Source organism: Pleurodeles waltl, chromosome 9, assembly GCF_031143425.1.
Source record: "Pleurodeles waltl isolate 20211129_DDA chromosome 9, aPleWal1.hap1.20221129, whole genome shotgun sequence".
Taxonomy (NCBI): Eukaryota; Metazoa; Chordata; class Amphibia; order Caudata; family Salamandridae; genus Pleurodeles; species Pleurodeles waltl.
This window is the reverse complement of record NC_090448.1, coordinates 423,489,488-423,503,114: the sequence shown is the minus strand read 5'-3', so window position 1 is coordinate 423,503,114 and position 13,627 is coordinate 423,489,488. Positions and strand designations below refer to the sequence as shown.

At 40.8% G+C, this 13,627-nt stretch overlaps 1 protein-coding gene across 2 annotated transcripts in view; it reads right to left on the bottom strand.

Moving 5' to 3' along the window:
• Window positions 1-13,627, bottom strand: part of PLD3 (phospholipase D family member 3) — a 292,670-nt gene that overhangs the window by 169,698 nt on the left and 109,345 nt on the right. For both annotated transcript variants that reach the window (XM_069207231.1, XM_069207232.1), the window contains 2 exons: window positions 10,393-10,576; window positions 5,483-5,603 (listed from right to left, as the gene is read on the bottom strand). In XM_069207231.1, coding sequence (XP_069063332.1) covers window positions 5,483-5,603; window positions 10,393-10,576 — 305 coding nt within the window. The remainder of the gene's footprint in view (window positions 1-5,482; window positions 5,604-10,392; window positions 10,577-13,627) is intronic.

Genomic DNA, 13,627 nt, shown 5'->3' with positions numbered 1-13,627 from the left:
CAGGAAGTAGATGTACTTCTTGTGGGGATCATCAACATGTAGTCTCTTCTTCCCACAACTGCCACAATCTCTGAAAAGACCTTTCTTAGTCTGTTGAGACATATTGTCACTGGAAAGTTGGGTTCTCTGAGAGAAATAATCCTGTCAGAAAGAAACTGAGCAGAGCTCAGGGAGACTCCCTTCACACGACGTGCAGTAGAAAATCTGAGGGAAAGAGCCTCTGTTGGGAGTGTTCTAGAGGGTGTCAACGCCATATTGGCTGTGGCTCAAGTTTGGGTCTTTTTTTTTTAATAAAAGAACACGGATAGGCTATAAAAGAGCCTATTTGGGACACTAGGGCCTAGTGTGTTACTGCTATGTGTATTTGAAGTTACCGTGAGGCTCCCACCTAGACGACGTGGATGATTGAAGCATGTGAATCTATGAAAGATACAAAACTGGAGAAGATTTGTGTTACTTTGGGTTTAGTAGCTGATCAGTGGAGCTGAGAACAGCAGATCTCTAAGCAGGAGCTCAGTGCCACGATAAATAAAGGTGCCAGAGCAGAGGATTGATCTTATCTAGAGGGTAAAATATCTACCCAGTTTATGGTTCGTGGTTGGAGAAATGAGTATACGTTCCCTTATACAGAGGTCCTGCCTAACCGTAAGTTAAGGAATGAAGCATTAAAATTTAGGGTTGGGCTAAACCTGTGCTCAGGGATGTGGAATTCCCATCGCCCAATGCCCGGTATATATTGTTTGGGGTCAAGGACAACAAGTTTTCATACTTATTTTGTCCTTGGGACAGGTTGGCCCAACCCTCTGCAGCACAAGCACTTTGGCTGCCAGTTTACAAAAGAAAGGCAGTTGAGGTAGAATATGGGTTCATATGTTAATTCTGTTCGAACTTGTATTTATGGTTCATTAACGAAAAGCCTGTATTATTAGGGTGAGCACTGTAAATAAACGTTTTAAGGACGTGTGGAGGAGCATAATGTGATCACTCACAGTAAAGCCAGCCAATACATAGAAAGAGAAGTAGAAGTTTAATAAAAACAAAATGTCTTTGATAACGCCAGACCTAATTAGGAACCCAATTCTTAAAGAAAGGCACAAAAGAGCAGCCATGTCTTTGAATTAGTGGCTTTCATGAATTCACAAGAACTTACAGAAGTAGACCATGAAATTGTACCCCTAGAAATAATTTGTGAACTGTATTTTAGCACAAGTGAAAATCTGTTGAGCGTTTACAAGTTAACTTCCCCCCGCACCACTCTTTTCCCAACCCTGGAAGAAATTTACTTCTGCCATTGTCAGGGGTTAATTTACAACCTCTCTCATTATGGGAAAAGATTTAAGAGCTAGTGAAAATCCTTAAAACATGCAAGTTAGTAGATTTGACGATTCAAAGGCACTTGATCTATTGCTTACTGCTTCCTCCAGCCCCACTAGTTATCTCTGCGGAACGGGGGCAAAATAAGGAAATTACTATAAAAGGGATTTAAATTACAAGTATTCAAACCCTACTATAGTAGTAGCCCTGGCATAATTAGAGAGGCTATTATCAGAGCTCTTACATAACGAGTTTGCTGCCATAATTTGTCGCTGCATTAAATGGCACCAAAGGGACAAGTAGATTTTTTACAAGACAAATAGATTTAAGAAGCAAACCTGTCCCATCAACAAGTAGATATTTTATTAAATTCCACACCCCTGCGTGCTATATGGATATGAAACCGAGAACTATAATGAGGGACGAACTAGGCCTGTGTACATGTGGCTTCAAAGTAAAATGCAGCAGTCAACATATTTTATTGGACTGTTTGTGTTTTTTAGATGAAAGGAAAACATTTTTTGAAGCTCATTTTTGGGAAATATAATGTTATTAACCGGGATCAGGCTCTCAGTCTGTTGGTAGATATTAGGTTTTTAAATGTATGTGCCTTAGGCCGATTTTTAAATAAAATACGGGGTTCCTTAACTGGGTTCTCGAAAGCAATGTAGAGGGGAGAGAGCCAGTAATTGATATTTGCTATGTTTTAGGGCTATGGCAGAATAAATCTTATTTTAAGGGAACTGATCAAGTCCAAAGAGGCTGAGCTGGAGGCATCATCCACCCAAAGATTGAAGTCTCCTACCAAAGAGAAGAATCGTAAGGCGGGCCAGAGCACCTGCTAGGGTTTGAATAAACCCTGCATGTGAGCTAGGTGGGCAACAACAGAGCAACTCAGAAATGGAATGAGAGGCAGAGAGGAACATTTTGACCCCCCATCAATTCAACTTTATTGAGACACTCCCCCACCCCCACTTGAAAGGACTTTATTGAAACAGATTTTGTACATGTGCTGCCAGTCCCTCTCCAATCCTTCCCACTCTTGGTTGATGTAAAATTCCATATTTCTCCAGACATGGTGATCTGAATTCAGGATTTGAATGAAATGTGGCCCAAGACTCTATTGAAAAAACATATTGGATATAGTAGTAGGTGCTAACAGGTGTATTTCCGTTGTGTGTTTTAAAAGGAAGTGCATAGTCAATAAACGTCAAAATAAATGCCTTGAGGTTTTGGGCCCGATTGAGGGTTCTGACCCTACTTTATCTGAGGAGCCGGGACATCTGGTGTTCATGGTGTTTGAATTGAAGGACCCTACAGTCTAAATCAGTGGTTCTCAAACTTTTTAGAACTATGACCCACTTTTTGGAACGACAAATGTTTGCGACCTACCTACCTTTAATGGACATGAGGAGGGGTGATTTTTTCAATATAATTAAAGCATCATGTAGTATCACACTGTCATTTACAGACAGCACATTTTCAATTGAAATGACTACTAGCGTTTTACAGATATACAGTTTTTCAGATATAACTATACAGAATTACCGGTATATCAAGCCAGAGGTGGGCATAGTTTCGCCTCCAGTAAACGATCAAACACGACTGTTGGAGGATGCGGTCAGAAACTTTCAGGCATCCTAAGGTGGATGGACTTTATACATTTATGTTGATGAACTGTGGATGCATAGGATCGGATGGGGGATGGCGGCGGGGGAATGGCTAATCGCTCCTTTCATGTATTATTGGTTACCGATGAGGTTGCTAACTGCCTTCAATGTCAAATTGGCCGTATTGTGGAAACTGGGTTCCTGTGAATATTTATCATTTGTGTATCAACAAATAAAGTATCTTGATTTGCTTTGATTATAATAAAATCTTTGTTTCAATGCACTTCAGAATTGTACTAAAGCAGGATTGTTACATCCTTCACTTCAAAAGCACCTCTCACTTTGTAGTCAGCGAAAGAAAAGTAAAGTAAACACCGTTCCTGCAGATTTTTGCCAAAAGAATAGACAAACATTTGACCTGTCTTTGAAACACGGCAACTGTGGCAAGTCAAACATAGAATTTAAATATTTTTTTTATTTATTGCTTGGACTTCCGTTTCCTGCAGAATTCTGCTAGGGACCCAGTAGTGGATCGAAACCCACAGATTGGAAAACAATGGTCTAAATTTCATATGAGGCGACTCACTCTGCTCTCTGGTATAGCGTTGAAAACCACCATCGTTTAATGCCCTATAGCCAGTTTCTGATTAAAAACAGACATAGTGCCTGATGCTGCACAGCCGTGCAGCATGCAGTTATAGAGCCGCACATCCACAAAATGCTAGTGCTCTAACCAAGAGACCATCCCGGAATGTGAAGTAGAGCATTGAAGTTGGGCTGGCGCATACTCCACTGCTGGTCCTCTTTAGTGAAAGTGTTTTGATGGGGAGAACAGAGTAACAATTTAAAAAACCTAAAGGGCAATTTAAAAATGTATAAACACTCAGGGAGACCTAAATTGCAGAGTGCAATCACAGAGAACTTAACCTGGTTTAGACATGCACCAAACTGAGTTATATAGCGGCACATTCACAAAACACTAGTACGCTAACCAAGATGGCATGCTGGAACGTCAAAGGGAGAACAAACGTCGAGCCGGCGTGTACTCCACTGCCTGTATGCTCTTGTGAAAGTGCTTTGCTGGGGAGAACAGAGCACCAGTTTAGAAAGACCTAAATTGCAGTTTCAAAATTTAAAAAGACTCACAGAGACCTAAAGTGCAGTGTGCAATCACAGAGAACTTAATGGGGCGTACATATTGGTTTCTATTCACCAGGGTGGATCTTGAGGCTTTCAAAAGGTTAATGGATGTGACATGATACAGTCAAATGAGAAAAAAGAAAAGTATTGAAGATTAACCATACAACTCAAAGGCTACATAACACCTATTAGAACACTGGAATGTTGAGTGCTCTATTGAAGACAATGGAGTAGCTCAGGGCTTATAATGGTTAAGAATAGTCACAGAACTGGTACAGCGAACCTGAAGGCATCAAGTGAATCTATTAAGACTGTGAATCCATCACATGGCACCATTTGGAAGAGATCAAATGTAAGAACAAATAATGTTTCTTACCCTCTTGGAGTTTGTGGAAATATGAGTACTTTTGTGCTTGAAGACTCTTGTGTTACAGTCACAAGCTCCCCATAGTAAGTTTGCTAACCCATACACAAACTATTTAGACAACGGAAAGTACGTGCAAATTACAAATTGCTAACACAACAAAAATTCAGGTCGGAGTCAGGAAAATAAAATAATTTTATTGTGGGTACAGCCACTGCTACAGACACAAATAGTGTGCAATGCAGATGAAAACATTTTGAGAAGGATTCCTTGATATAATATTGTAGGAGGCTCAAAGTCTTTCCCATTAACTCTTCTTAAAAGGCAGTAGCCATAATATTGACCTGAGCCTCTGACTTGGATACCCTGGTCCATGATTCATTAAGAAAAAACAGAGTATTCGCCTAAACAGGAACTTTCAACCCTCTTACAGTATTTAACTCTGACCTTACATTATCCTCTTTTGAGGGAGCTAAATATGTTCTCCCTGTTTTAAGACCACAGACCCCCTTACCATGCCTTAGCCTCTTACACTTCTCTTCATGGTGCTCATACACAACCTATTCTGTAGGAGTGGAGGCGCACGCGTACCTATTCTGTAGGTGCACGCGGACACACACACACACACCCCCCGCGCCCCCCCCACACACACACAAAAGGAGCAATGTGCGATGGCTCAACTGTTTTATTCTGTCACCAATCTGAAATGTTTCAAAGGCTCCACTCTCTGAACATAAGGCAGATTATAAAAGCCACACTTATCACCTTATCTCTTTCAGATGTATTCACAACACATGCCCAAGATTTATTCAGTAGACGTATATGTGTACCACATGTATCTGTATATTTCCTGACTTCCTTCACCCATGTATTGTACAATTCTGTGTAAAAGGAATAGATATGTTTTTAGCTTCTTTTTTCCTCTTACAGTTAGGGAACAGCTGTGATGACTGTTATTTATAAGCTTTTGTAAGACATTTAAAGATGTTAGGAAGAGTCAAGCACAATACAGCAGAGTGTTTGTTCTTGCTTGATCAAATAGAATAATTCTTACCAGCCTTCTTCAGGGCACTGAGATCATTCATCCGCGCAGGCGAGTTTGGTGGATCCACAGCAATCCGTAGTGTGATGCCTCTTTGAGGAAGATTTAAAAGTTCTTTTAGTATGTGTTCACCCTAAATATATGAAAAAAATATATAGTGAGCCGGCCACTAAGGTATATTGTGCTACAGACAAGTTCACATACTTAGTTTGTACAACTTTAAAAACAGAGACTAACATTTTCCAGATCTGTTGGACATCACATTGAGCATCTGAAGGGGCCATGTAAGTTCATCCCAGGGATCAAGCACCTTTTGTTTGCTGCAGCTGTGGAGGCATTTCCAGACATCATGATGAAGTCTTAATCTGTGAAAAGAAGCTGAATACCGAAGTGACCCTCTGAGGATAAAGGCTTTTTATTTTTAAAGTCATGAAGGGAGGATGAAGTGAGGGCCAGTATGACCAGAGTTTCAAAGCACAAAACTGGAACAGATCTCCTCTAGAAAAAGGGGGACTGCAATTGCACAGCACCCCCTGGCAAAGACGAACAACGGTCCGTCAACGCGAGTGTGGTGGTCCTCAGACTGCCACCCTTGTAATGAGGCCCTTTGTTTTTCATAGAAACAAAGTATATTTTGAATACAATTTTGTTTTTTCGCTCTTGGCATCCTTTTATTTTTTGATCAGCTATGAAGATCCGTCTCTGTAAGTGAAAAATAACCTGTTCCACAGAATAACATACAAATAGTTATCCCATTGTTAGGTAGTAGCCCATGCACAACTGCTATAATTGAAGAATAGGTGGTCTGGTATATTTTTTTAAGGAACTTGAAGATCAATGCCAGTAATGCACTACACAGCGCAATCCGGAGACTTTTCTTTTCCCTAGACCAGAGCGGCCGTGCTAGGAACCAATAAGTGATCCCACGCATTCCTGCTGTGTTGGAATGGTGCGCGATCTAGTCTCACCAACACCCGGAAGTTAGGACGGTAGCAGCACGTTGCTGGCATACACTAGAACCTTCTTCCTCTTTGTAGTTAAAAGCACCCGGAGCAGGAAGTCTGCTAACATTCGGACCCTGGTGATTTATAGTAAGTGATTCCGCTCGGACGAGACGTTTGTGTAGTTAAGTACGGCATAGCCGACATGGGGGCATGATGTAGGATGAGTTCATCCTCGTTCGGAAATTAACCTTTTTTATTTACTTACACCGCCAGAGTGTGAATTCAGGCTCATTTGGCCACCGGAAGATTCATTGAGCAAAGCCCTTAAAATTTACATGTATGTATATGTCTTGGAATATGTGTAGTATTGTACATGTAAGTGTTATTATATGTTTTGTATGTTGCCACAGAATTTTGACTCAAGGTTTGCTCACCATTTTGTTCTAAGAAGTGCTCACTATAAACATATTGGCAACCCTTTGTGGGTTACTACAAGGGTTGCCCACTGAGTGTGGTGTTTGTGTAATAGGGGTATCTCTATCTCATGCCTTTCTGATTTATATTTCCTATTTAACATTACAGGTATGAAATCCCTTACCAATTAGGGGAGATGTTTATTATAGCATGCAATGTGTGTGCAGTGTCTACATTTTGCGGTCAATGCACTTTCAAACTTTAAAGGTGGCATCACGGAATTAGACCAGCTGCTAAAAACATGTCGACCAACAGAAACAGGGGTCATTAAAACAACCAGTTTCTTTCATATCTTCCCTTTTCAATCATATCGCCTGAAAACCTTAATACAACTAGTGGTGTCTTATCAGGCAGGTGTTTTTAACTTTTAGATAAAGGGACCCCTTCAACTCCTATTATAATCATTATATGGTAATAACCATCCAGTACTCTTGTGTTTGTCACTAGTAGTAGCACGCCCCATTCTGAAACAGAACGGGAAGGGCCCTATGATGAAGCATACCACCAAGGGGGTAACCCAGGTGGGTGAGGATTTTACAAAAAAAGGTAAATTATTTTATCTACCTGCAGGGGATATACTTTTTCTTACACAGTAAGGCTCTCTCTTTTTGATGTTCTAGAAGTCAAACATGTCACTTTTTGGTAAATCTTGGGTTGCCTCATCCATTTAGAGGAAATTCAGTTACACTAGGAAGACCAGGGAAGGAAGAACCTATTTGGAGAGGCACACTTTCATTAAAAAACAAACACAGATTAGAAAAACTCCAGACATAGAAGAGAATATCAAATGTAGTTGGGCATGCCAATCCTTAGGTACCATAGTCATAAATGATATTTTATACGCACTGTTCTTTAAAGAACTTTACAGAGAGCATCACACATGCAACTGATATTGCCGAAATTAATTTGGTGCTCATTTTAATAACTAAGGAAAGATTATAAGCCAGTCAACCTTGCCAGAATTCGAGCTTGAACCTGAAGATCACACAGAGATTCCAAAAGACACTTTATAAGTAACAAGTTACTTCATATAATGGTTCATAAAAAGGTCCAGGAGTGCTAGTTTTAGATCTTTCGAGGCTTGAACAAATACATTTAGACATGGATAGAAAGCTAATTCCACATGTAGAATAGATTTAACTCTCGAAGTTCTGATCATCGGGTACAGGAGTCTCTAACAAGTAGCATGGAAGCTATAGCAGCTAGCCAGTATACTGGAAGTAGCTCCCCGGAGTGCAGACCAGCACAATATGTAATTCAGAGGGTCTAGGCAGTTTAAAAATGGCACCATTAGACAACTCCACATCCTTGCAGTGGCTGTCAAGACAAAACAATGGCATGGTCACGTGCTTACACACAAACAGTAGCCTAAGGTAACTGCAAAATGAACTCATGGTTGCACTCTCAATTTAGCAAAGCCACAAGGAGATTGGTCAATTTTCACACAGCGCTTTATTGATCACACAGTACCTGTGAGAACTGGCCACAAAAGCAGTGCAAGCAATAGCCAGAGTGGTGTCAAAGTGTGGGTCTGATAGAGACTGACTGAAAGTATGTAATAACCCCGAGTTAGCAGACCTTTAGTTAAAGAAAGCAGAGGCTAGCCTGAGTGCACAGACAAGTAACAGGCTTCTTTGTTCCCGACGGCGGGAATGGTGTGTGAATGCATATGTGTTTAAACAGTTCTGTGTACAGAGGTATGTATATGTGCCCTATTGTGTATGTGGCTGTTATTGGGTCAATCAATGAAATACATTGCTTCACCTTGGAAGTCATTCTTGGTGGCTGGGAACACCAAATATTTATGGTGCCCCTCATTTAAGGAGTACATCTCTGAAAAATGTATGACCTTTCCTGACATAATTTTGGGACTGGCACATACATGGTAAAATCTTGACATATGTTGGGCACCCATGGACTAATCACTATATAAAACACAATGTTCATGGAGAAATCAATTGCATATGAATATTTCAGGGATAATAAATACTATTAATGTTGTAATTAACCATAGATCAAATTCCATAAATGAATAAATCTTCAAACAGCGTGCAATTTGTTTCTGGGAAAATGAAGAACTTTTATATATACACTAATAATATATCCATCACTATAGCAAAGCAACAAAGAGATTTTTTTGTGTTTTTATACAAATGCACTGGTGACCCCTCTAGTCCACAATCCCTTAACATCCAAGGGACAGAATGAGAACACCAACACTCCTGACTCTCCAACCACAAAAGGTTTGAGTGTGTATATAAAAGTTCTTCATTTTCCCAGAATAAAATTACACGCTGTGTGAAGATTTATGCATATATGGAATTTGATCTATGGTTAATTACAACATTAATTATATTTAATCTTGCCCAAATATTTGCATGCAAATGATTCCCCCATGATTCCTCCGTGAACATTGTGTGCTTTACAGTTTAGATTACCCAGCTCTGTGGGGAATATTGGGTTATCATGTTTAGTTGTAACAACTTGGACTAATCACGGCACAATGGCAGCTATCCTGAACAAATTGGGATTATGTTTAGCCTATTTGTTACCATCTATCACATAATCATGGCCATCTTTGTAACAAAGTCCATGTCTAATATGATGAGGTGATTCTTAGTGTGATAATGGGTATCCTTGGCATAATGTAGGCACCGTTGCATTATTGTGGGCATCCCTGACATATAATGGTAATGTCTGGGCAAGTGGAGCAGAATCTCTCAAAGTGAATCATCTGATTTTTGAGGCAAAAATTGCATTTTCCACGGAAAAAGACAAGCTTTTCTTTTAGTGTTTTAACTCAATTTGGAAAATGCCTATTTAATGGAAAAACATGGAATTTGAGAAACTGGTACACTGATGATTGAAAGCAAAATGGTTAAAAATCCAAAACATAATTGAACCTGCATTTTGAATAGTAGTTCAAAGAGAGTCGAGAATAACTGTAGCTGTTCCAGTGGACCCTTTCTGATGAGGCTGTTATTTCATTAGTTGAGTGGAGGCATTGTATTTTGATAAAGCTTTCCTGATATTACTGTCAGTAATCCTATCTTATGCATTGGAGCGGTTGTTGTGCTACTACAAAACTGGGTTTTAAATATCGTCCAGCCAAAATATAGTATCTAGACTATCAATTCCTATAGCATCATAAAGTATGAATTGAAAGATAACTGTATTTGTATTTACATTCCGAACTCTGATACATGTATCTTTAAGAAATGGAGATGTGGAGTTAAGAATGGTAAATGTATACTTATCGATAAATACATTCTTTTATTGCACTGTATTAGTCAATATTTTGATATGTAAATATATGATATAATGGCCAGGTGAAATTTAGTCTCATTATTATAACATATATCTTGGTGGTCACTACTAATAATCCTTCAAGGTATGGTCACTACTGCAACAATGTTGAGGGTCATTAGTAGTTTGGGGCTATTTTTACAGTTCAGAAGTAGCTCGTTATAGAAAAGGTTGTAGACCCCTGGTCTGGCATCTCACCTCATCAGCGGTGGGAGACGTGGTTCTTGTGTCATTGTTGGTCAGGGTCCAGTAAAAAGATGCAATGTCCACACTGCTCTTTGCAGTCCCAAGTAGATTTAACCATGTCTGATAAATTGAAGGATTCACAGTGCTGTTTTCTGTATACACGAGACCCTCAGGAATGCTCTCCACCAGCACAAACCTAACAGAATGAAAACACAAGTAAACAACATGAGAGATTTGAGCTGGGCTTCCTCATGGACAGAACATAAAAGAGAAAAGAAAGAGGTAGAAGCAGTATCCAAAAATGTTGCATTGCTCCCTGCAATGTAAATAAAAATCACACTAATGTATTAGATTCTCTAATCAAGTTTTGTGCAGGCATATCAGAGTCAAGACCCGGTCCCTGATGTATTCCAGGTGGATCATGTCTGAGGTGGTCAGCTAGCCAAAAGTATAAAAGGGATCTCCTGGTAGCACATAGGTGTTAGTTAAATTTAGGGGCATATTTATACTCTGTTTGCGCCGAATGTGCGTCAAAAGTTTTGACGCACAATCGGCGCAAACCCTGACCCATATTTATACTTTGACGCCCGACCCCGCGGACGTCAAATTTCGACCATGTGCGTCATTTTTTGGAAGGGGGAACCAGCCTTGCGTTAATTATATGCAAGGTAGGCGTTCCCTTCCAAAAAATGACTTTAAGGCCTGTGCCCCTTATTTATACTCTGGCGTCATTTTGACGCACAGGAGGGGGTGGGCCTTAAAAAATGGCGCACAGCCTGATGTGCGCCGTTTTTTAACGCCTGGGTCAGGGCAGGCGTTACGGGACCTGTGAGCTCGGAAGGAGCCCAGAGGTGCCCTCCCCTGCCCCCAGGGACACCCCCTGCCACCCTGGCCCACCCCAGGAAGACACCCAAGGATGGAGGGACCCATCCCAGGGAAGTAAAGGTAAGTTCGCTAAGTATTTTTTTCCGATTTTTTTTGTGGCATAGGGGGGCCTGATTTGGGCCCCCCTACATGCCACTATGCCCAATGTCCATGCCCAGGGGACATAAGTCCCCTGGGCATGGGGGCATGACTCATGTCTTTACTAAGACAGGAGTCATGTCAATGGAGTTTGGGCGTAAAAAAGAAAAATGGCGCAAATCCGGTTTGAGGCCTGAATTTTGCCTCAGACCTGACTTGCACCATTTTTTGACGCACAACCCCCATTTTCCCATACGCCGGCTAACGTCATTCCATTAATAAGGTGCCCGCATGGCGCGTTGGAATGGCATTAGCCGGCGGTACAATTTTTGACGCACAACTGCGCAGTTGTGCGTCAGAAAGTATAAATATGGGCCTTAGTGTTTGATTCTCTTTTGTATGCAGTTGTCCACCAATATGGAATCAAATTAAATATGTACTGTCAGCATCTACCGATTAGGTTGGTGTCCCTGTGGACACAAGAATTGGATCTCCGGCTATCCCAATATCTGAATTGTTAATCACCTTAATGAAAAAAGTATTCCAGTGTAGTGACTGTTTTCCCCAAATCAACGAAATCCCTTCTGTGTCCTCAATCAATAAAATGTACTCAATTTTATTTCAATTTGCAATTCAATTATTTTTCTAAACCTCATTTGGCATGTCCTCAAAATACATGTAGGGTACAATAGCCTTCTTCACGTGGATTATGCTATCCATTTGATAAAATATTGTCTCTCAATGCAATTTCCAGGTATTTATGGACAAGAAAAAAATGGTTAATTATCAGTGGGAGTAGTTTAACAGCCTGAAGAGGTTTCTGGATTCACATTTACTCCACCATCTAGTGGTTGGATCTGGAATCACGGTTCTTCTCTGTCTCTCTTTTTTCCATGGGCGTTGTCTGCCACCATTTGGTTATAAATCCATCCTCTTGTGGCCTTGGACATGCGCCCCAGAAGTTCCTGTGCGTGGTCAGAATCTTCAGATTCTTTTTTCCAACCGACGTCTTTAGGAGTTTGAACATACACATTTTTTAATGTGTTGTTGACCTGACCTGTTCATCCCCTCACATTTCCGGGGAGGATTATGGGTTGTATGTGAATCCAGAAAACTCATCAAGTTAGAATACTACTGCTAGTGGTAAGTAATTGTTTTGTTTTACAGCATAAATCCTTTTGTGAATTCACATGCTTGCACTGATTTTGTAGCGGTATTTGCCTCCCAGGGGAGGTCAAGTTTAAATGTGCTCAAGTTTGAAAAAAGATGTTGCAGAACTCTCTGTGCTTCCTTGTTTATCTGGATGTCATAGTAGTGCTTTGTGAGGGTGTGTGTGGATGGCCATAACACAGCCATGCAGATGTCACTGATGGGCATGTTTGCTGGGAAGGCTAGGGTTGCTCCTTTCTTCCTCGTGGAATGTGTCCGGAGCTTCACTACCTTTGTGTAGTAAATTTGGATTGTCTCTACTTTCTATTGTATGATGGTTCCCTTCATTACTAGTGTGCCCTTGCAAAGGACAATTAGAGAAGGTTCCCCTTAATTAGTGCGTTGGTCTCTTGTAAGTAGTACATGAATGCTCTTCACACATCCAAGGTGCGTAGCCCCTTTTCAGCACAAGTCTTTGGATGCTGGAAGGATGGCAGCTGAATGCTCAGGTTGACGTGGAATTGTGTTTCTACCTTTAGTAGGAACTGAGGGTTTGTCCTTAGTACCACATTGTCCTTGTGGATTTGTAGGTAGGGCTCTAGGGTGGGCAACACTTGCAATTTGATCCTCACTCTGTGTAGTGGCATGATTGCTATTAGGAAGGCAGTTTTTAGAGTTAGGAATTTTAGTTCTGCTTTGTACATAGGCTCAAAGGGTTCTGTCATAAGTGGTGCGAGTAAAATGTTCATGTTCCACATTGGTGGTGGTGCAGCTCTTTCTGGTGCTGCTTTCTTTGATCCTGCCAGGAATCTTTTCACCACCGGTGGGGGAAGAAGTGTTCCTTTTCAGTCCTCTGATGTATGTGACTATGGCAGTTAGGTGCACCTTCAATGACGCGTAGGTCAAGCTGTTATCCATAGAAGGGTGAGACATGCTAGCATCATGCTGTCCTCTTTATTGGTCTCTAGTTTTGCATGGTGCTTGCACCAGTGGATGTATCACACCCACTTTGCCATGTAGCACTTTTGTGAGCTCGGTCTTCTGCCTCCTTGAGGATATCCTTTGTCCTAGGCAGAAGCTAGATGTAGGAAGCTAGCCCTTCATGTGGTATGTCAATACCATGTAAAGGGTCCAA